This window comes from Panulirus ornatus, chromosome 23 (genome assembly GCF_036320965.1).
Source record: "Panulirus ornatus isolate Po-2019 chromosome 23, ASM3632096v1, whole genome shotgun sequence".
Lineage (NCBI taxonomy): Eukaryota > Metazoa > Arthropoda > Malacostraca > Decapoda > Palinuridae > Panulirus > Panulirus ornatus.
In genome coordinates this window covers 20,034,029-20,056,528 of record NC_092246.1, presented here as the reverse complement: position 1 = coordinate 20,056,528, position 22,500 = coordinate 20,034,029, and the positions used below count along the sequence as shown (strand labels likewise).

Sequence of the window (22,500 nt, the reverse complement as noted above, 5' to 3'; positions counted from 1 at the left end):
CTGTGCAACTCACTACCTCCCACCACGGGAGACTGCGGCACAGATCCCTTGCGACGTGGGGGCAGCTGAGGAGGACCAACTCCTCCTCCTCCTCCTCCTTCAGGAGCGAGGGAAACTATGCGAGAGGGGGTCCCCTCAGACCTACCTCCTCGTCGTCGTCGTCCTCTTCCTCCTCCTTCAGGAGCGAGGGAAACTATGCGAGAGGGGGTCCTCCAGACCTACCTCCCCGTCGTCGTCCTCCTCCTCCTCCTCCTTCAGGAGCGAGGGAAACTATGCGAGAGGGGGTCCCCTCAGACCTACCTCCCCGTCGTCGTCGTCCTCTTCCTCCTCCTTCAGGAGCGAGGGAAGCTATGCGAGAGGGGGTCCTCCAGACCTACCTCCCCGTCGTCGTCCTCCTCTTCCTCCTCCTTCAGGAGCGAGGGAAGCTATGCGAGAGAGAGAGAGAGAGAGAGAGAGAGAGAGAGAGAGAGAGAGGGTGGTTGTGTCCCCCGCAGACCTGCAGGTGTTACGACACGTCCCTCCCAGGCAGGAGGGTGCTCTTAGAGGCCCTTCACCTCGTCAGCAGTTCGTCATTATGATGATGACAGGTCTTATCGTTATGACTTCAGGCGGTCGAGGAGTCTCTCTCTCTCTCTCTCTCTCACCGAGGCTTGATCGTGCCTGCACCGAACCTACGCTCCCGTCGCATGACGTCATACGCTAGGGGGGGGGGAAACAACGTCATTCCGTTATGTGGCAGACGCGGCCGGGGAGTGTTCTGACCATCGCGTGACGGTATAGCGAGATGGTAACACCCCACTCCCTGTGGGAGATGACCCACTGCCCTACCCCACTCCCTGTGGGAGAGGACCCACTGCCCTACCCCATTCCCTGTGGGAGATGACCCACTGCCCTACCCCACTCCCTGTTGGAGAGGACCCACTGCCCTACCACACTCCCTGTGGGAAAGGGCCCACTGCCCTACCCTACTCCCTGTGGGACAGGACCACTGCCCCACCCCACTCCCTGTGAAGGCAACACAGACGATTTCTCTCTCCCTACATACCTAGGAACACCTCTCCCTCCTCCCTCACTCTCCCTACGTCACTGGCAACACCTCTCCCTCCTCCCTCACTCTCCCTACGTCACTGGCAACACCTCTCCCTCCTCTCTCAAACATCCCCCTCACAGGGGGAGAGAGGACGCTGGAATAAGACATGGTTTCCAGACCCCCAAGTGACTATGGAAATGAGATGGCTCAGCTTTCGGGCCTCACGGCTACTGGCGAAGACGAAAGCTGGGATATTGCGTGTGTGCGTGAGAGAGAGAGAGAGAGAGAGAGAGAGAGAGAGAGAGAGAGAGAGAGAGAGAGAGAGAGACTCTGCCGTCAAAAGTTAATTAAACCCAGACGCTTCACTCTCCTTTAAACCAAACCTTTCCCGATTCGTTGCTCCAGTCCGGTCCAGTGGGTAGGCAGGTGGAGGCCTCTCTCCCCCACCTACCTACCTACCCACACAGCAGGGACACAAGCCCACCTTTCACCAGTGGAGCCACTGTCTCAACCAGTGCACAACGACTGAACCAGACTCGAACCCTAGCTCTTTTGAAGTCAAGCCATTCCTCACTGGGGCCTTTCATCAGTGGAGCCACTGTCTCAACCAGTGCACACCGACTGAACCAGACTCGAACCCTAGCTCTTTTGAAGTCATGCCATTCCTCACTGGGGTTGTGTTCTTACGCAGACCAAGACTTTTGAGAATACTGATTCATTACATTCTCGCTAGGTTACCTTAATACTGAGTGATCCTGAAAGATATTACATGAGAAGGAATGATAACAGGAAAGATAATGGTGCATCATAGGGTTACTGGTATAATCATCCGTAATGGTAGGGGCAGGATGATAAAACAGATGGTACCTCTCTACCCACCTCTCCCTCTGGCTCAACATCCGACAGGAAAAAAAGGATGAGAAAACAGATTAAATACTAAACAAGAATCTCACCTGGAAATCTACAGATGGGACCTCTCTACCCACCTCTCCCTCTGGCTCAACATCCGGCAGGAAAAAAGGATGAGAAAATAGGTTAAATACTAAACAAGAATCTCACCTGGAAATCTACAGATGGCATCTCTCTACCCACCTCTCCCTCTGGCTCAACATCCGGCAGGAATGAGGATGAATAATAATATGAACCAGACCAGACTCTCACCTGGAAATCTAGATCATCCTCATTGATGAAATTACAGTGGGCATCGGGGTCCATGTTGGTGTAGCTGCCAATACTGCCGTAGGTCCGGTCCCGGACGATGCTGCCGTACGTCCGGTCACGCTGCAGCTGGCCGGAGCCGTTCAGCTCGTACCGTTCGCTCTGCCGGCTCCCGAAAGGCATATTTTCTAAGGGTGGTAAGACGAATCGAGACCGGGAGAGTTCACAAGTCGTTCTGGTTCATCACAAGCGTGTCATGAGGTAGGTCTTCCTCTTTAACTTGAACCCTCGGGCTGAGTCTTCGAAGCCAGCCAATGGGTCTTCGCTCATTGCTTCGGTCGCTAGATGAGCGAAGGCTCCGTCCCCATTGTTACGGTCGTCGCCAGACAAAGGAGTGACGCTGGGGAATCCATTATATCATTGTACCGCCGTCAAGTGAGACCATTCTTCAAGACACGACGGGAGAGCTAAGCCATAATGGCCGCTACTGTCTCAGTGTACCGGGCGACACGACACAGCGGGTGAAGCAACGAGACGTTGAGATGAAGCCACGGCAGGGAGTTCGAAGCATCGCAAGAACCAGTCGGGACGGGGTTCATTCGAAGCCCTCGACTCTCGCTTCACTCGTCCGGAGGAACACCGACTCGCGGTTGGGTCCTTCATGGCTCTCATGAACCGACTCGTTCCTCGTGAAACACACTCTCCCTCAGCTGGGTATCGACTCGTCTCGTTCACCGTATGCACTCGACGAGTTCCATTCCTCTACACCTTCGCCAACACGCCTCCAGGATCGTCGTATCTGTAACACAGAAAAGAACATCTATAAATGACAGTTCAGATCCTCCCGACAGTCATACAATGGACTGGAAACACACCAACAAATCCTCTCTCTCTCTCTCTCTCTCTCTCTCTCTCTCTCTCTCTCTCTCTCTCTCTCTCTCTCTCTCTCATAACATCAAAACAGAAACAACAATATCACTCACGCAAATGACCCGCCTCTGCTTCGTCTTCTCATATCCATTTTTCAATGACGTCTTCTGAGCGGGGACCTGGATATCAAAGTCGTAATCTTCCCCACAGATAATGGTATCTCCCACGCAAGCCGCCCCACCGAAACACAACAACTAACCACCATCTTGTACAGTTATAACAATGGCTGGATTATGGCTGGCTCTCTGCTTACGGACGTTACAGTGGGGGTCTAAGATGAAGGTCATGTGACACCTCTATTCATTGAGAACAACATTCAGTCCTCATATAACAAGAGAATCTGACAAGTCACCTACGCTTTGAATATAAAATATATATGACGAGTATGCTGAAGCATTAGGGAGAATATGTGAGAAGTTGTGACGTCTCTTTCTTTCTCAACATGGCTATACTTTGGAACTTTTTATCTTCTGTTGCTTTTCTGACTTTCCTCTTCACTCTCCTTCCTCCTCTTCTTGCATCTCCCTTCTCTCTCTCTTTCTGCCCTTCTCTTTTCAGCCCCTTTCTTCCTCTCGTTTCTCTAATGGCTTTTCCCTTCCTCCTAATGATTATTTTCACCTCCCCTAATTACTCATCAAATTTCCTCATGACTCCTCACACCACAGTGGTAGGTAAGACGCCTCTCTACCACAGTGGTAGGTAAGACGCCTCTCTACCACAGTGGTAGGTAAGACGCCTCTCTACCACAGTGGTGGAGAAGAGGCCACAGTGCCTGGTGGCGTGTGGGCCACACACTACACCCCAGGATGGGCCACACCTTTACATAAAAGGGTTGGGTTGAAGTGCCCCGGACGCGTGTCAACACTGTTGGCGAATTACCCTGTGGGGTGCATTAGTCTGAGTGCATGACGGAGCAGCGACTGACGCAAGGCAGGGCAATGACTCACTACGTGCGAATACACTGTAAGGGGACACTGTCATGGGTTACTGTAGCCAGGGGACACTGTGAGGAACATCCCACGACTGTATCTATCAAGGGGCAAACCAACACACACTGCACACACACTGTTTGAGCACCATCCCAGCAGAAGTTGAGAGTGAGGAACGGGCGATAGCTTGAGGGCTGACGAGGGACTACCACAACTGCCGCTCTGAGCAGAGGTCACGAGAGGTCACTAAAACAGCCGGAGGGTCAGGTCGTAAATAAAAAGATCCGACACACCACACTCCACATTACAGTAGCCAGCCTGAACTCAGGAAGTGCTTTAAATCTGCCTAAAATTTAGGATGTCATAAAACGACCTTAAATTCTTTTGGTTCTTCGTAAATAGGGGTTCTAAAACGTCACTGGGATGATGAATCAGTTTAATCCAAGCGAATAAACGTATTAATCTGCCTTCATTCACCCTATCAAGGTTATCAGTTCGTTTTAAGTATAAAAGCGAGTCCAGAAGCACTTGTATATATATATATATATATATATATATATATATATATATATATATATATATATATATATATATATTATATATGTAAATTGTGAGGTGCGCACGACAAACACTTCAATCTCAGAGGAGTTACTGCCTAACTGAGCGAAACACTCTGACATACAGAGCCACTTCGCTTCAACTGTTTCCGTAAGCCAGTGAGGATTTCTCACTAGTCTTCGTGTGATACATCCCTTCTTGTTTCACAAGTTTTGAGAGTGGCTCTCTTTCCCTTGTTATATTCTCTCGTATTGTTTCTTAATTGATCATTAGGAAGGTATTCATTGATTGCTGTGCTTAGTAATTTGTAAACCGTGAACGTATCTTTCTATATCATACTCAAAAGTATAATCTATATGGTATACTTTATCCTGAGGTATGTTGTGTAGTATACTATGAAGTATACTTGCGAGTAAAAACTCAACTCTGAGGTATACTGCATGAGGTATACTTTCAGCCAGAGGTATACTACCCAGAGTATACTTCGTAGGTACAAGTATACCTGCAGTATATTTCAAAGTTTCTCATTATAGTCATGGTATCTAGTTACAGTTTTCTTCTTTCTTCTTTCTATTCTTTCATCTTTCTCCTCTTCACCGTTGTCTTCTCTATGCCACATAAGGATTCATCATAGCTTCTGTGTTCTCAAGTTTCCACTTCTTTTTCTTCTTTATCTCTTCCTTCTTCTTCTTCTTTCTCCTCTTCTTCACCATTTCTTTCCTCCCCTTTCAATTTCTTTCACTCCTATCTCTCTCTTCTTTCTAATTTCTGTTTTTCTTATCTTTAATCACCTTGTTCTATGTCTCCCTATGTTCATCCTCATCAGTTCCTTCTTTACGCTGCCACAATCGTATGCATATTTTCTTTCAGTCATCCCTTCCTCTAATTTCCTTCCCTTCCTTCCTTCTTCTCTCTTCCATGGTTATCTCCTTCCCTCTTCACCTCTCCTTCCTTCCATTTTCTGCATCTTGGCGTGGAAGGGAGATTCTCCCTCCCCTACCCCCTCCACTCCCCTCCTTCCGGTCCATTTAAGGGGATTACACACAAAGTTGTAATACACCTAAAACGCATTTTACAGGACCATTAACCAAATGAGCTATTGTCAGAGGGGAAAAGGGGGGAGGGGTGAAGGGTCTTCAGGTTTAGCATGGTTTATTTTGGTTTTATGTGTGGGCGTATGCAAGGCCCCGTGTGTGTGTGTGTGTACATAGTGGAAACAGGAGCCGCTTTTGTATGCACACACAAACCGTACAGTCCTCTGGTATATTGATGGCTATATCAACCTTAAAGCAACCTCCCTCAGCCCTTCTTCCCTCCCTGATAGCTAACAGCCACCTTCCTAGAGCGCCTACCTCACACTTACTTAGCTAAGACGGTCTAGTATACGTAGGCAAAGTTAGCGTCTCCTGCCGGGTGTAATATTATGATGAACACGCGAGGGCAACACTCACCCAGCCCGCAGTGTTGCCATCCACATGGTTAATTATATTCCCCGATGATAATTACATTCCTCGATGATTATATTCCCATATGATAATCATATTCTCTGATGATAATTATATTCCTCGATGATAATTATATTCTCAATGATAGTTATATTCCCGATAATAATCATATTCCCCAATGATAATTATATTCCACAATGATAATTATATTCCCCAATGATAATTATATTCCCCGACGATAATTCTATTCCTCGATGATAATTATATGAACGTGTCCGTAGCATTCAAAATTAAAGAGTTGCTTACGCAACTTGGACAAGCAAATTGAGCTTAACGACCCAACAGCAAGGTTAAGTAAGATATATTTTCCCTCATACTTCACTTTTCACAAGAGTAAAAGTGAAATATATAAGTTTGGTGTGAAAGTTGGATGATCTTGGCTGACTTTCATCCAATTTCTTGTATTTCGTTTCTGTGAAACGTTTGCCTGGAACTCTGGAAACGACCCGGGGAGAGAACGAGAGGCAGGGTCTCTCCCCGCCTGCAGGTTAAGGGCAGAGATCTCCTCTCCCCACTCCCCACGACGGGACGACCCTCAGGCAGGACGGGACGACCTTGAGGTGAAATGGTCGTGCTGTGTGACACAGACCAGGTCTCGTGCTGTATGGCACAGACTAGGTCTCGTGCTGTGACACAGACCAGGTCTCGTGCTGTATGGCACAGACTAGGTCTCGTGCTGTGACACAGACCAGGTCTCGTGCTGTATGGCACAGACTAGGTCTCGTGCTGTGACACAGACCAGGTCTCGTGCTGTATGGCACAGACTAGGTCTCGTGCTGTGACACAGACCAGGTGTTGTACTGTGTGATACAGACCAGGTGTCGTGCTGTGTGACACACACTCCTGGTGTCGTGCTGTGACACAGACCAGGTGTTGTACTGTGTGATACAGACCTGGTGTCGTGCTGTGTGACACAGACACCTGGTGTCGTGCTGTGTGACACAGACCCCTGGTGTCGTGCTGTGTGACACACAGACCCCTGGTGTCGTGCTGTGTGACACACAGACCCCTGGTGTCGTGCTGTGTGACACAGACACCTGGTGTCGTGCTGTGTGACACAGACCCCTGGTGTCGTGCTGTGTGACACAGACCCCTGGTGTCGTGCTGTGACACAGACCCCTGGTGTCGTGCTGTGTGACACAGACCCCTGGTGTCGTGCTGTGTGACACAGACACCTGGTGTCGTGCTGTGTGACACAGACCCCTGGTGTCGTGCTGTGTGACACAGACACCTGGTGTCGTGCTGTGTGACACAGACCCCTGGTGTCGTGCTGTGTGACACAGACCCCTGGTGTCGTGCTGTGTGACACAGACCCCTGGTGTCGTGCTGTGTGACACAGACCCCTGGTGTCGTGCTGTGTGACACAGACCCCTGGTGTCGTGCTGTGTGACACAGACCCCTGGTGTCGTGCTGTGTGACACAGACCCCTGGTGTCGTGCTGTGTGACACAGACCCCTGGTGTCGTGCTGTGTGACACAGACCCCTGGTGTCGTGCTGTGTGACACAGACCCCTGGTGTCGTGCTGTGTGACACAGACCCCTGGTGTCGTGCTGTGTGACACACAGACCCCTGGTGTCGTGCTGTGTGACACAGACCCCTGGTGTCGTGCTGTGTGACACAGACCCCTGGTGTCGTGCTGTGTGACACAGACCCTCCCTGGTGTCGTGCTGTGTGACACAGACCCCTGGTGTCGTGCTGTGTGACACAGACCCCTGGTGTCGTGCTGTGTGACACAGACCCCTGGTGTCGTGCTGTGTGACACAGACCCCTGGTGTCGTGCTGTGTGACACAGACCCCTGGTGTCGTGCTGTGTGACACAGACCCCTGGTGTCGTGCTGTGTGACACAGACCCCTGGTGTCGTGCTGTGTGACACAGACCCCTGGTGTCGTGCTGTGTGACACAGACCCCTGGTGTCGTGCTGTGTGACACAGACCCCTGGTGTCGTGCTGTGTGACACAGACCCCTGGTGTCGTGCTGTGTGACACAGACCCCTGGTGTCGTGCTGTGTGACACAGACCCCTGGTGCCGTGCTGTTGAACAAAATCGTGACTTGGCCTCATTCAGAACACACCCACATTCCACCTGTGGAGTGCGTGCGTGCGTGCGTGCGTGCGCGTCTTGCACGAACCCTGGTGTTGTGGAGTGCGTGAGGTGGGTCACCTGACCTCATGACGGGGGGGGGGGGGGGTCACGGTATAGGGCGTGGTCAACGGCCAGCTCACCAATCACAGACTGACTTAGGAGTAAGCCAAGAGGACACAGAATGGACCAATCACGGCCCTCTATTTTGACCCCTTAACGCACCAGTCGTATCCTGTGATAACATCTATCGAGAAATCTATCAAAATATTATACGCCCTTTGGCCATTCAAAATCTAAATAACTGTTCTATCAAAGACCTCAAGATTAGAAGAAACCTCAAAATGAAAAGAAGACTACTTAAGGTTAGAAACCATTAAACCTCCAGATTAGAAACCATTAAACCTCCAGGTTAGAAAACATTAAACCTCCAGATTAAAAACCATTAAACCTCGAGATTAGAAACCATTAACCCTCCACATTAGAAACCATTAATCCTCCAGGTTAGAAACCATTAAACCTCCACAGTGGAAACCATTAACCCCCACATTAGAAACCATTAAACCTCCAGATTAGAAACCATTAAATCCCCACATTAGAAACCAATACACCTCCAGATTAGAAACCAATAAATCTGAAGATCAGAAACCAACATATCCTCGAGATTAGAAATCAAAAATTTCAAGATTAGAAACCAATACATTTCAAGATCAGAAACCAACATATCCCCGAGATTAGAAACCAATAAATAGCAAGACTAGAAACTAACATATCCCGAGATTAGAAACCACCAAGCCTCCAGATTAGAAACCAATAAACCTGGAGCTCAGAAACCCGGAAACATCAGGATGAAAAAAAAAAACGAAAAAATACTTGAAAACTTTTGAACGCACGAAGGAAGTTGGCTGAAGAGGCGATATACAAGTGGGAGGAGAAGTGAACGAATCCAAGTTTCTCACATGAGAGAGAGAGAGAGAGAGAGAGAGAGAGAGAGAGAGAGAGAGAGAGAGAGAGAGAGAGAGAGAGAGAGAGAGAGAGAGCCACTATGATCTTGCCTGCGAATAAAAAATAAATGGAATAAATTGTTTAATGATGATTTAGGTGATTATAATTAACGCCATGTAGAATGGCCTGGGCTGTGTGGGTGGTAACGAGGAGGGAGGGTCATTACAGTGGTTTACTTGCGGGAATGGAGTGGTTCTGTTGTTTGTAAAGGGGGGATGGGGGGGGGGTGTTAGTTAAAAGGGGGGGATGGGGGGATGTGTGGTTGTTAGATGGTTGTTAGCTGGTTTGGCCATGTTTAGCTGTTCGTAATCTCGTGTTTCACGTTTTCTATAACACAATGCCCTGGTGACCTGAGCCAGTGTTGCCAACTGTCATGTTGACCTTCGTCCTGCCAGCTGTTTCTTGATGACCTCCAGTGTTGCCAACTGTGTCAGGACGACCTCACCTCACCACCCTCCCTCCCCATCCCAACGCCAGTGTTACCACTGTGATCAAGGGTCGTACCACAGTGTTCAAGGGTCGTACCACTGTCATCAAGGGTCGTACCACAGTGTTCAAGGGGCATACCACTGTGTTCAAGGGTCGTACCACAGTGTTCAAGGTTCGTACCACAGTGTTCAAGGGTCGTACCACTGCGCCAAGGGTCGTACCACTGTGTTCAAGGGTCGTATCACTGTACCCAAGGGTCGTACCACTGCGCCAAGGGTCGTACCACTGTGTTCAAGGGTCGTACCACTGTTCAAAGGTCGTACCTCTGTGTTCAAGGGTCGTACCACTGTGTTCAAGGGTCATACCACTGTTTTCAAGGGTCGTACCACAGTGTTCAAGGGTCGTACCACTGTGCCAAGGGTCGTACTGGGGGGTTAATCTGTCGTTTAAACCCACGACCTTTCCGGCAGTTTTCATCAGCCAGTGGGGTCAAACGAGGGTTGACCTCATAATAACCCACCTTCCCTCGACGGAGAGGTCAAAGGTCAACATGAAAGGCAGGAGCTAGGGAGGTCAAAATGGATTCGTCTTGCACTTAACACCCCAGTCTATTCTCCCCAAGATCCCAAACCCTCCCAAAGCACCTCTCCCCTCTGCTCTACACCCCAGTTATCACCCCAGGTTTCTCCCCAACTTGTCTCTCTTCTCCCCTCTGCTCTACACCCCAGTTATCACCCCACGTTCCTCCCCAACTTTGTCTCTCAGCTGTTCTCCCTTCCTCCCCACCACAGATCTCTTAATCTCCCTGCCCTTCCTCTACCCCCCTCCCTTTCCTCCCCTCTCCCCTTTAACCTCCCCACTTAACCCGAAAACCATTTCCGCACAAGAGTACTCACCCCCCCACCCCCACCCTCTCCCCACACCGACAACATCAGTCGAGCTTCCCACCTTAAAGCTGAGTATTAAGCGACCTTAGCGTCGGATATGTGGCATAACACGTTCCACACCCCGCGAGACACAGCCGGCGCTTCCGGGAGCGAGGGAGACGAGGCAACAGTGCCAGTCACTGGACCTGTAACAGTGCCTGCCATAGAGCCAGTAACAGTGCCAGCCACAGAGCCAGTAATAACAGTGACAGCCACAGAGCCAGTAACAGTGACAGCCATAGAGCCAGTAACAGTGCCAGCCACAGAGCCAGTAACAGTGCCAGCCATAGAGCCAGTAACATTGCCAGCCACAGAGCCAGTGACAGTGCCAGTTACAGAGCCAGTAACAGTGCCAGCCATAGAGCCAGTAACAGTGCCAGCCACAGAGCCACGCAGGATACATACAGTCACACAGCCAAATAGAGCTAAACAGGAGGTACAGAGCATTACACAGAGCTACACAGTGGGTACACGGCATTACACATTACACAAAGCTACAGAGGAGGTACAGAGCATTACACAGAGCTACACAGCAGGTACACAGAGCTACAGAGGAGGTGCAGAGCATTACACAGAGCTAAACAGGGGGGGTATAGTATCACGGATATAGTCACACAGCACCACAGACAGTCACAGTGAGTCACCAAGAGCCACAGTGAGTCACCAAGAGCCACAGTGAGTCACCAAGAGCCACAGGCAAATGTCCAAGTGAGCCACACGTAAGAATCAGAGAGTCACCCAGAGGTAGAGTCATCAAAGAGTCAAGAGAGAGTCATCAAAGAGTCAAGAGAGTCATCAAAGAGTCAAGAGAGTCATCAAAGAGTCACAGAGAGTCAGCTAGAGCGAGTCATCAAAGAGTCACAGAGAGTCAGCCAAGACTCAAGAGTCATCAAAGAGTCACAGAGAGTCAGCAAAGAGTCAAGAGTCATCAAAGAGTCACAGAGAGTCAGCAAAGAGTCAAGAGAGTCATCAAAGAGTCACAGAGAGTCAGCTATCAAAGAGTCACAGAGAGTCAGCTAGAGCGAGGGAGTCATCAGTCACAGAGAGTCATCAAAGTCACAGAGAGTCAGCCAAGAGTCAAGAGAGTCATCAAAGAGTCACAGTGAGTCAGCTAGAGTGAGTCGTGGGGCCGCGGCTACATAAGTGAGGAGCAATTACTGTGAAACTAGTTGTTAGAAGTGTTGTGTGTGTGTGTGTGTGTGTGTGTGTGTGTGTGTGTGTGTGTGTGTGTGTGTGTGTGTGTACCCGGTCGTCATGACCTGTGACCTGTCAGGTCCTGTTCTCGTTCTGACCTGGGAAGGGGAAGGGGGAGGGGAGAGGGGGGTCGATGGCACATACATACATATATATATATATATATATATATATATATATATATATATATATATATATATATATATATACCTCTCTCTCTCTCTCTCTCTCTCTCTCTCTCTCTCTCTCTCTCTCTCTCTCTCTCTCTCTCTCTCTTTCTCGTCAAATACTATAGCATGTTACACTGTGTTGTTCTCATTTGCATATATATATATACCTTGTGTACTCGTGACCTTAAGCTAACACAAGGTCAAGAAAACACGACTCTTTCTTACATAAAATACTGACAAAAACAAAATATTGACAATATTTTGTTTTTTTATATGAGGAGAGGGACAGAAAGTCGTATACAACAATGTAAAACACGACACTGCACATTATCAGGTCTTCTGTATATATAATTTCCTCCTTATGTACTCCCAATACTGTGATCTAAGAAGCTGGGGGTCATGACGTATGATATGGACAGTTGTATTTCCCTCATACGTTCACAGATGGCGTTTATAACAAGAATTATAACAGGACGTGAAAGTTACCCGAGCGCTAGTTACGACGCACGTTCACAGATGGCGTTCATAGCCAGAATCATAACAGGACGTGAAAGTTAGCAAGCGTTCTAGTTTGGACGCACGTTCATAGATGGCGTTTATGGCAAGAATCATAACAGGACGTGAAAGTTACCCGAGCGCTAGTTACGACGCACGTTTACAGATGGCGTTTATCGTAAGAATCATAACAGGACGTGAAAGTTACCCGAGCGCTAGTTACGACGCACGTCCACAGATGGCGTTTATCGTAAGAATTATAACAGGACGTGAAAGTTAGCAAGTGTTCTAGTTTGGTCGCACGTTCATAGATGGCTCTCAGGTCCAGGTTATAAATCATTCCTGAAACTCCTTTAGGATTTCACTACAGGATAATACAGCCACTACAGGGTAGAGTACAGGATAATACAGCCACTACAGGATGGAGTACAGGATAATACAGTCACTACAGGGTAGAGTACAGGATAATACAGTCACTACAGGATGGAGTACAGGATAATACAGCCACTACAGGATGGAGTACAGGATAATACAGTCACTACAGGATGGAGTACAGGATAATACAGCCACTACAGGATAGAGTACAGGATAATACAGTCACTACAGGATGGAGTACAGGATAATACAGTCACTACAGGATGGAATACAGGATAATACAGTCACTACAGGATGGAGTACAGGATAATACAGTCACTACAGGATGGAGTACAGGATAATACAGTCACTACAGGAGGGAGTACAGGATAATACAGTCACTACAGGATGGAGTACAGGATAATACAGTCACTACAGGATGGAGTACAGGATAATACAGTCACTACAGGATGGAGTACAGGATAATACAGTCACTACAGGATGGAGTACAGGATAATACAGTCACTACAGGATGGAGTACAGGATAATACAGTCACTACAGGGTAGAGTACAGGATAATACAGTCACTACAGGATGGAGTACAGGATAATACAGTCACTACAGGATGGAGTACAGGATAATACAGTCACTACAGGATGGAATACAGGATAATACAGTCACTACAGGATGGAGTACAGGATAATACAGTCACTACAGGGTAGAGTACAGGATAATACAGTCACTACAGGGTAGAGTACAGGATAATACAGTCACTACAGGATGGAGTACAGGATAATACATTCACTACAGGATGGAGTACAGGATAATACAGTCACTACAGGGTAGAGTACAGGATAATACAGTCACTACAGGATGGAGTACAGGATAATACAGTCACTACAGGATGGAGTACAGGATAATACAGTCACTACAGGATGGAATACAGGATAATACAGTCACTACAGGATTGAGTACAGGATAATACAGTCACTACAGGATGGAGTACAGGATAATACAGTTACTACAGGATGGAGTACAGGGTAATACAGTCACTACAGGGTGGACTACAGAATAATACAGTCTTTACAAGTCGGACTACAGGATAATACAGTCATTACAGGAGACTGAAACACTAGATCACAAACATGTAATTGGAGGACGACAGCCTAAGGCAAGAAAATTCCTTCAGGAGAAAATTCTGTTCTGTAGTAGAATACGTCACACACACACACACACACACACACACACACACACACACACACACATACACGTTTGTGTGTATGTGTGTGTGTGTGTATGTGAGTGAGTGTGTGTGTGTGTGTGTGTGTGTGTGTGTGTGTGTGTGTATGTGAGTGAGTGTGTGTGTGTGTGTGTGTGTGTGTGTGTGTGTGTGTGTACACGTGTGTGTGGTGGGGGGGGGGAATACATCAGAGGCTTAAAGATGAAAAATAACACCGACGAAAAACGTCTTTTTTTTTTTTAATCATTTTCTCCAACGTCCAGACAGACAGACAGAGGAGGAGGAAGGAGGAGCCAGGAACACGGAGGACGGACGTAGGAACCCCCCGCCCGGCGGAGCTCAAGGGGCAACTGAGGCAGGGAGGGGATGGTGTGGTGTGTGTCAAGACTTCAAGAAATATGGGCCATGGAGGAGACAGTAATGGGGGGGGGGCTGTGGTCGGGTGGGGGTGGAGGAGGAGGGGAGGGGGTGTGGGGGTGTGAAGAAAACCCCTACTTCATGATGGCTTGAAGTCAAAACTTTCCCCCGGGATCCCGAGTGAGACGAGAGGAGAGGAGACGGGGCCACCACCACCACCACCATTCCCTGGCTAATGAAGGGATCGAGGCTGACAACACTCCGGGAGGTTGAGTCTTTGGATAAGGGGGAAAAAGAAATGGCTGGAGAGGTGGTAGGTGGGGGAGAAGTCTTGCTGAGACTAAATGAGAAAGGCAAAAGCTGGTACCACTTTGGATGGCGATGGAACGCGTGAACGAAGAAAAGACGCCAATTAAAACAGGGTTGAAATGGGTCAAATCATTTAACAAATTCATGACGACTAATTAAGTCTTGAACTGACGGAACGAGACAGTAAAATGAGATACCAGATGAAGGTCACTGACGACAGAAGGAAATGTAGTCAGAACGATGTAATTAGGGAATAGTTAAGTTTCTGCTTGCCATGGTCCCCCTTAGAAAGGTTTGGCATAGAAAATGGAGACTAGCAGCACTCGAGACTTTGGATATATATATATATATATATATATATATATATATATATATATATATATATATATATATATATTCTTTTTTTTTTATACTTTGTCGCTGTCTCCCGCGTTTGCGAGGTATATATATATATATATATATATATATATATATATATATATATATATATATATATATATATATATATATATATATTCCTATGAGTCCACGGGGAAATGAGACGCGATAAGTTCCCAAGTGCACTTTCATGCATTAATCACATCATCAGGAAAGATACAAGAAAGAAATATAACAGTCACCTGACCAGAGATCGTACTATATCTAAAAGAGGATAAAAGAGGAACTGCTTCTGCCATTTAGGGACAAGTAGAAGCTGGGGCAATGTCAGACACCACAGATTACAACCATGTTTCCCAAGCTAAAGAGGGGGCGTCTGGAGGCGTTCCATACAGCAAGATACAGAGGTGGTTCTAGCGACCACTGGACGTGGTAATTACTACAAGAGCTAATGAGAGACGTATACAACACTAATGACTTACCCAGAAGACGTGAGGGGGTAATTAGAATGTTTACAGTACTAATAACACGACTTTGCACTCATGTGAGGGGTCACGGGAAGTGGTTTGGGGGGTCACGAATGGCCTGGGGAGGAACCATATGGTGACCCCTAGACAGGTGCTTGACCTCCCAGTGACCCTTGATCGACCTCTCTCTCTCTCTCTCTCTCTCTCTCTCTCTCTCTCTCTCTCTCCATCTATCTATCTATCTATCTATCTATCTATCTCTCACCTGGACAACAGAAGAAAGAGCCGAAATTAACCATCATTCCACATCAATAACAAGCAGTTAAGGGAGTGTGTAATTACCTGTCTGTACTGTACGGGGGGCGGGGTTGGGGGGGTGGGGGTTGGGGGGATTGGGGGGGTTCTACACTCCCAGGGGGGGGGGGGATCTCTCGAACATTCTCTATAGTGAAAATAACATGTCACTTTCTGGTATATTGTCTGCCACTGACGGTTTTCGTCACTCACTCTATTCCATTCTTCCATCACTCATGTGCTGAGGAAGTACTCCTTTCCATCCTGTGCTGAGGAAGTACTCCTTTCCATCCTCGCTGAGGAAGTACTCCTTTCCATCCTCGCTGAGGAAGTACTCCTTTCCATCCTGTGCTGAGGAAGTACTCCTTTCCATCCTCGCGGAGGAAGTACTCCTTTCCATCCACGCTGAGGAAGTACTCCTTTCTATCCTCGCTGAGGAAGTACTCCTTTCCATCCTCGCTGAGGAAGTACTCCTTTCCCCCCATATAGACCCCCATACATCCTTAACGAACCCACACCCCCCAAAAAAAAGTTAAATTATACCACCATCATAATAACATTTAACCCTGGCCCGCCCCCCTCCCCCCCCCGGTAATCCTTAAGATTAACATTAACGCTGGAAAACTGTGTAGGCTCAGCGTGGCACATTATGGTTAACAAATTAACATTTATTTATTCATTTATTTATTTTTAAGCGGATGGTCCGAAGACTGGCTCGTACCTATGGAGGGGTGGGGAGGGTGGGGGGTCTTCCTCCTCCCCCCCCCCACTACGGATATTGCCTTCTCTACCCCCGGGGCCCCGCCCCGACATTCCAGGGGCCCCGCCCCGACATTCCAGGGGCCCCGCCCCGACATTCCGGGGGCCCCGCCCCGGACACACACACCCCCTTAATGTCAATCTCCTGCCAAAACCAGCGCTAGTGGTGAGCCGAGCGCTTAGTCTCGTTCGCTAGTCTCACTGCAGTCAGCTAAGGCGTCGCCTCATTCGCTAGTCTCACGGCAGGGGGCCCAAGCGCTTGCCTCGTTCGCTAGTCTCACTGCAGTGAGCCAATTCATCGCCTCACTCGCTAGTTCCACTGCAGTGAGCCAAGCGCTTGCCTCGTTCGCTAGTCTCACTGCAGTGAGCCAATTCATCGCTAGTTCCGCTGCAGCGAGCCAAGCGCTTGCCTCGTTCGCTAGTCTCACTGCAGTGAGCCAATTCATCGCCTCACTCGCTAGTTCCGCTGCAGTGAGCCAAGCGCTTGTCTCGTTCGCTCGTCTGAGCTTAGCTGGTTTGGCTCATAGTCGAAAACCCTGTAGCGAGAGATAGGGAGTAAGAGAGAGAGAGAGAGAGAGAGAGAGAGAGAGAGAGAGAGAGAGAGAGAGAGAGAGAGAGAGAGAGAGAGAGTCCACATTTTGTACGTCTTAAACGCTCACATTATCTGACGCTCAAGGCATGACAACCCGTCACCAATTACCGCTTGGTGAGAGGAAAAAAAATATTATATATATATATATTGGAAGAAAAATTACGACGCGCCATGAAATGAAGAGAGAGAGAAAAACACCAAACCCGCTGTAAAACAGCGCCATCACAGAGATGGCCAGGGCTCGTCCCGATGCGTGGAAAGACGCTGCCGGACGAGCGAGAGAGAGAGAGAGAGAGGACGCTCGTCGAAGCCGAGGCCAATGCCAGGGTTTCGAACAACTCGCATACCGTATAACCCTATCTCCCCCACCCCCGCGTCCCCTTCATTGAGTACGACGGTACGACCCTTGAGAACGACGTGTACGACGACTGAGTACGACGGTACGACCCTTGAGAACGACGTGTGCGACGATTGAGTACGACGGTACGGCTCTTGGGCATCAAGATCTGGCATTTAAGCTCACCTTTAATGGATAGGTCGAGCGTCGTGCCGTCGTGCTCAAGGATCACATTGTCGTGCATCAAGGGTTTAAAGTCGTGCTCAAAAAGCTCGTCGTACTGTCATGCTTAAGGGTCGTGCCGCCGTGCTCAATGGCTCGTACCACTGTCCTCGTGAGCTCTCATTGCCGTGCTCAATGGTCGTACCGTCGTGCATCAGCGATCGTGCAGCCGTGCTCAAAAATATATCTGGAAATACACAATTGTCAACCTCAATAAAACTAAATTTCCTTAAATATATCTTTTATCTTGGCAAATTTACCGCAGTCTATCGGAAACTCTACCCAGCACTCGGGTAAATAATAGTAGAGAGGCGAACAAATTCTTAAAAAACACTGGCGAAAAAAATAATATATTTATTACACTAAAAAAAAAAATATTCGAAAACGGGTACAAATTTTACCTTTGAACATTCGCTCTGATGACGTAGTCACTTGAACGAAAACAAGACATGATGCCTTTCAGTTATTTTTTTTTATATATATTTATTACTACGCGTATAACCGCAATAATAAAATAGGGCCCAGCATCTGCATAGCAATTATTTCAAGTATTAAAACGCTTGCTACTTTTTATCATCAGACGTAAAGATACGTAGTTATAATCACCGTTACAAATACAGCAGTCGGAAACTCCGCAATGCAGTGCAGCCTGCGAGCGAACACTTTCCTGACGCATGGAGGACCGTACGCTGGTGAGGGCATTCCAGCCAACCAGCGAACAACTTCCTGACGCATCAAACACCACGTGTAATCAACGGCAGTGCAGGCAACGGGTGAACACTTCCCTGACTCACGGAAGACTATACTTAAACACATGGCAGGGTATCCAGCCAGCGAACATTTTCCTGACGCACAGAAGACCCGCACGTTATATACATATGCCTTAAAAACCGGTTGTGCCATTTATAAAACTGGTTTATGGGAAGACGAAGAGGGTAAGTACTCATTTTCAATGGACCAAAATAAAGAAAGAATTTACAGTAAACTTAAGGTTTCAGAGTGTGATTACACATACATAATTAATACAGTAATTTATAGACGTTGATCAAAGAAGTCTGAAACAGGAATTATATTATTACCTTGACATTATAAAAAAGGAATTACATTATTAACCTGAAATTATATGATATTGACACTTTGACATAAGAGCAGGAACAGACACGTGTAATCGGCTTATCCCACATACAAGCAGCTTATGGTTGAATACACACACACACACACACACATTATATATATATATATATATATATATATATATATATATATATATATATATATATATATATATTTTTTTTTTTATACTTTGTCGCTGTCTCCCGCGTTTGCGAGGTAGCGCAAGGAAACAGACGAAAGAAATGGCCCAACCCCCCCCCCCCCATACACATGTACATACACACGTCCACACACGCAAATATACATACCTACACAGCTTTCCATGGTTTACCCCAGACGCTTCACATGCCTTGATTCAATCCACTGACAGCACGTCAACCCCTGTATACCACATCGCTCCAATTCACTCTATTCCTTGCCCTCCTTTCATCCTCCTGCATGTTCAGGCCCCGATCACACAAAATCTTTTTCACTCCATCTTTCCACCTCCAATTTGGTCTTCCTCTTCTCCTCGTTCCCTCCACCTCCGACACATATATCCTCTTGGTCAATCTTTCCTCACTCATTCTCTCCATGTGCCCAAACCATTTCAAAACACCCTCTTCTGCTCTCTCAACCACGCTCTTTTTATTTCCACACATCTCTCTTACCCTTACGTTACTTACTCGATCAAACCACCTCACACCACACATTTTCCTCAAACATCTCATTTCCAGCACATCCATCCTCCTGCGCACATCTCTATCCATAGCCCACGCCTCGCAACCATACAACATTGTTGGAACCACTATTCCTTCAAACATACCCATTTTTGCTTTCCGAGATAATGTTCTCGACTTAAACACATTTTTCAAGGCTCCCAAAATTTTCGCCCCCTCCCCCACCCTATGATCCACTTCCGCTTCCATGGTTCCATCCGCTGACAGATCCACTCCCAGATATCTAAAACACTTCACTTCCTCCAGTTTTTCTCCATTCAAACTCACCTCCCAATTGACTTGACCCTCACCCCTATATATATATATATATATATATATATATATATATATATATATATATATATATATATATATATATATAATATCCCTGGGGATAGGGGATTAAGAATACTTCCCACGTATTCCCTGCGTGTCGTAGAAGGCGACTAAAAGGGGAGGGAGCGGGGGGCTGGAAATCCTCCCCTCTCTTTTTTTTTTTTTTCAATTTTTCCAAAAGAAGGAACAGAGCGGGCCAGGTGAGGATATTCCAAAGAAGGCCCAGTCCTCTGTTCTTAACGCTACCTCGCTAACGCGGGAAATGGCGAATAGTTTAAAAGAAAAGAAAAGAATATATATTTATATATACGGCACAATAACATGCTATACGGAACTGGCTACATAACTCAGGGCGATATGTGTCACTGGAACACGCATCGTAGTTGGAATCTCGACCCAAATGGGTTAAATTAAGGTCCATATCTCCCCCACGACCACAAGCGATCCGGCCATTAAGCTCAATTAAACGATTTATCCGGTCAATAAATCGCCTTTAATTATATTTATATAAGAATTCCATAACAATTACCATACATATATTGACTGATGCTCACTGATTAACCTTACCTTCCAATTTGTCTAAAAGTGTTCATATAAATCTTCAATGGTAATGTTTATGGGTCAAGAGACATCAAAATAATTTACATAATTTATATACTGGAGGGAAAAGAGTACACTCAACCATCCCATAAGGTCAAATTGGATGACTCCTTTCAAGGTCACTTACTAATCTCCCAAAAGGTCACGGGCGGGGGGGGGGGTGGTATTCCAAAAGGTCAGGGACGATTATATCACACTGTTACACCGCATTCTAAAAGGTCACAGGTGGCTATGGTGGACACACAACTACCCAATAGGAGGTCACAGGAGAACTACCCTGTATGACGTCACAAAAAACTATCCAATCAAAGGTCACACATAAACTATCTAATCAAAGGTCACACGAAACGATCGTGAGGTGACACAGGGTGACCCCACGACCCCACGAGGTCAAAGCCAGTACTACCAACACCACCACGAGGTCAAAGCCAGTACTACCAACACCACCACGAGGTCAAAGCCAGTACTACCAACACCACCACGAGGTCAAAGTCAGTACTACCAACACCACCACGAGGTCAAAGTCAGTACTACCAACACCACCACGAGGTCAAAGTCAGTACTACCAACACCACAAGAGACAGACAGGAAAACCACTATAAATTCAGGGTCACGAAGAGTCCATTTCCCCCCTGGGCGATATATTGGGCCTAACATGAAGAATTATCGCAGACATAAAAATCGTCAATTTCAATCGCGCGTGGCGTAAAAACAATTTACTTGGAAATTAATTTTTCTCTTTGGCTTGGCCCGTGAGCCGCCAGCACACGCCCGCAACCCCAACCACTACCTCTCCTTGGGGGAGGAGCCTTCTGCTGTACTGTCCTGTCTCCATCTATAGTGGTGGGTGAGGGAGGAGCCTTCTGCTGTACTGTCCTGTCTCCATCTATAGTGGTGGGTGAGGGAGGAGCCTTCTGCTGTACTGTCCTGTCTCCATCTATAGTGGTGGGTGAGGGAGGAGCCTTCTGCTTTACTGCCCTGTCTCCATCTATAGTGGTGGGTGGGGGAGGAGCCTTCTGCTGTACTGTCCTGTCTCCATCTATAGTGGTGGGTGAGGGAGGAGCCTTCTGCTTTACTGCCCTGTCTCCATCTATAGTGGTGGGTGAGGGAGGAGCCTTCTGCTGTACTGCCCTGTCTCCATCTATAGTGGTGGGTGAGGGAGGAGCCTTCTGCTGTACTGTCCTGTCTCCATCTATAGTGGTGGGTGGGGGAGGAGCCTTCTGCTGTACTGCCCTGTCTCCATCTATAGTGGTGGGTGAGGGAGGAGCCTTCTGCTGTACTGCCCTGTCTCCATCTATAGTGGTGGGTGAGGGAGGAGCCTTCTGCTGTACTGTCCTGTCTCCATCTACAGTGGTGGGTGGGGGAGGAGCCTTCTGCTGTACTGCCCTGTCTCCATCTATAGTGGTGGGTGAGGGAGGAGCCTTCTGCTGTACTGTCCTGTCTCCATCTATAGTGGTGGGTGAGGGAGGAGCCTTCTGCTGTACTGCCCTGTCTCCATCTATAGTGGTGGGTGAGGGAGGAGCCTTCTGCTGTACTGTCCTGTCTCCATCTATAGTGGTGGGTGAGGGAGGAGCCTTCTGCTTTACTGCCCCTTCTCCATCTATAGTGGTGGGTGAGGGAGGAGCCTTCTCCTTCGTACATAATGTAAAAGATAGATGGGACTCTTGCGGCACGAACCAAGTGGTCAGTATATATACGAACAGATTAATACAAACAATCGCAACAATACATTGAGTGAGACCCATCTTCACCGGGAACCACTCACCTTCCTCCATTCCTACTCGCACTCGTACCTCCCCTACATAGATGGAGTGAGTGCAGGTTCATTATGGTGTTGCAGAACCAACGTGTCTTGCTTACGACCTCCTCAAACCCTCTGAAGCCACGAGATGGGACGCTGCAGCTTCAGCTGGTGGTGATGGGTGGGTGTGTGTGTGGGTAGGTGGGTGTTTATCTTTCATTACGGTGCTATGCATACCTCATGCACGGCCTCATGGTGGGCGCATGGCCTCATGCACGGCCTCATGGTGGGCGC

At 47.7% G+C, this 22,500-nt stretch overlaps 1 protein-coding gene across 2 annotated transcripts in view; it reads right to left on the bottom strand.

The window, feature by feature from the left end:
• The window catches only part of LOC139756872 (anoctamin-7-like), a 176,337-nt gene that overhangs the window by 63,692 nt on the left and 90,145 nt on the right, over positions 1-22,500 (bottom strand). For both annotated transcript variants that reach the window (XM_071676724.1, XM_071676725.1), the window contains exon 2: positions 2,192-2,987. In XM_071676724.1, coding sequence (XP_071532825.1) covers positions 2,192-2,371 — 180 coding nt within the window. In that variant the 5' untranslated portion in view covers positions 2,372-2,987. The remainder of the gene's footprint in view (positions 1-2,191; positions 2,988-22,500) is intronic.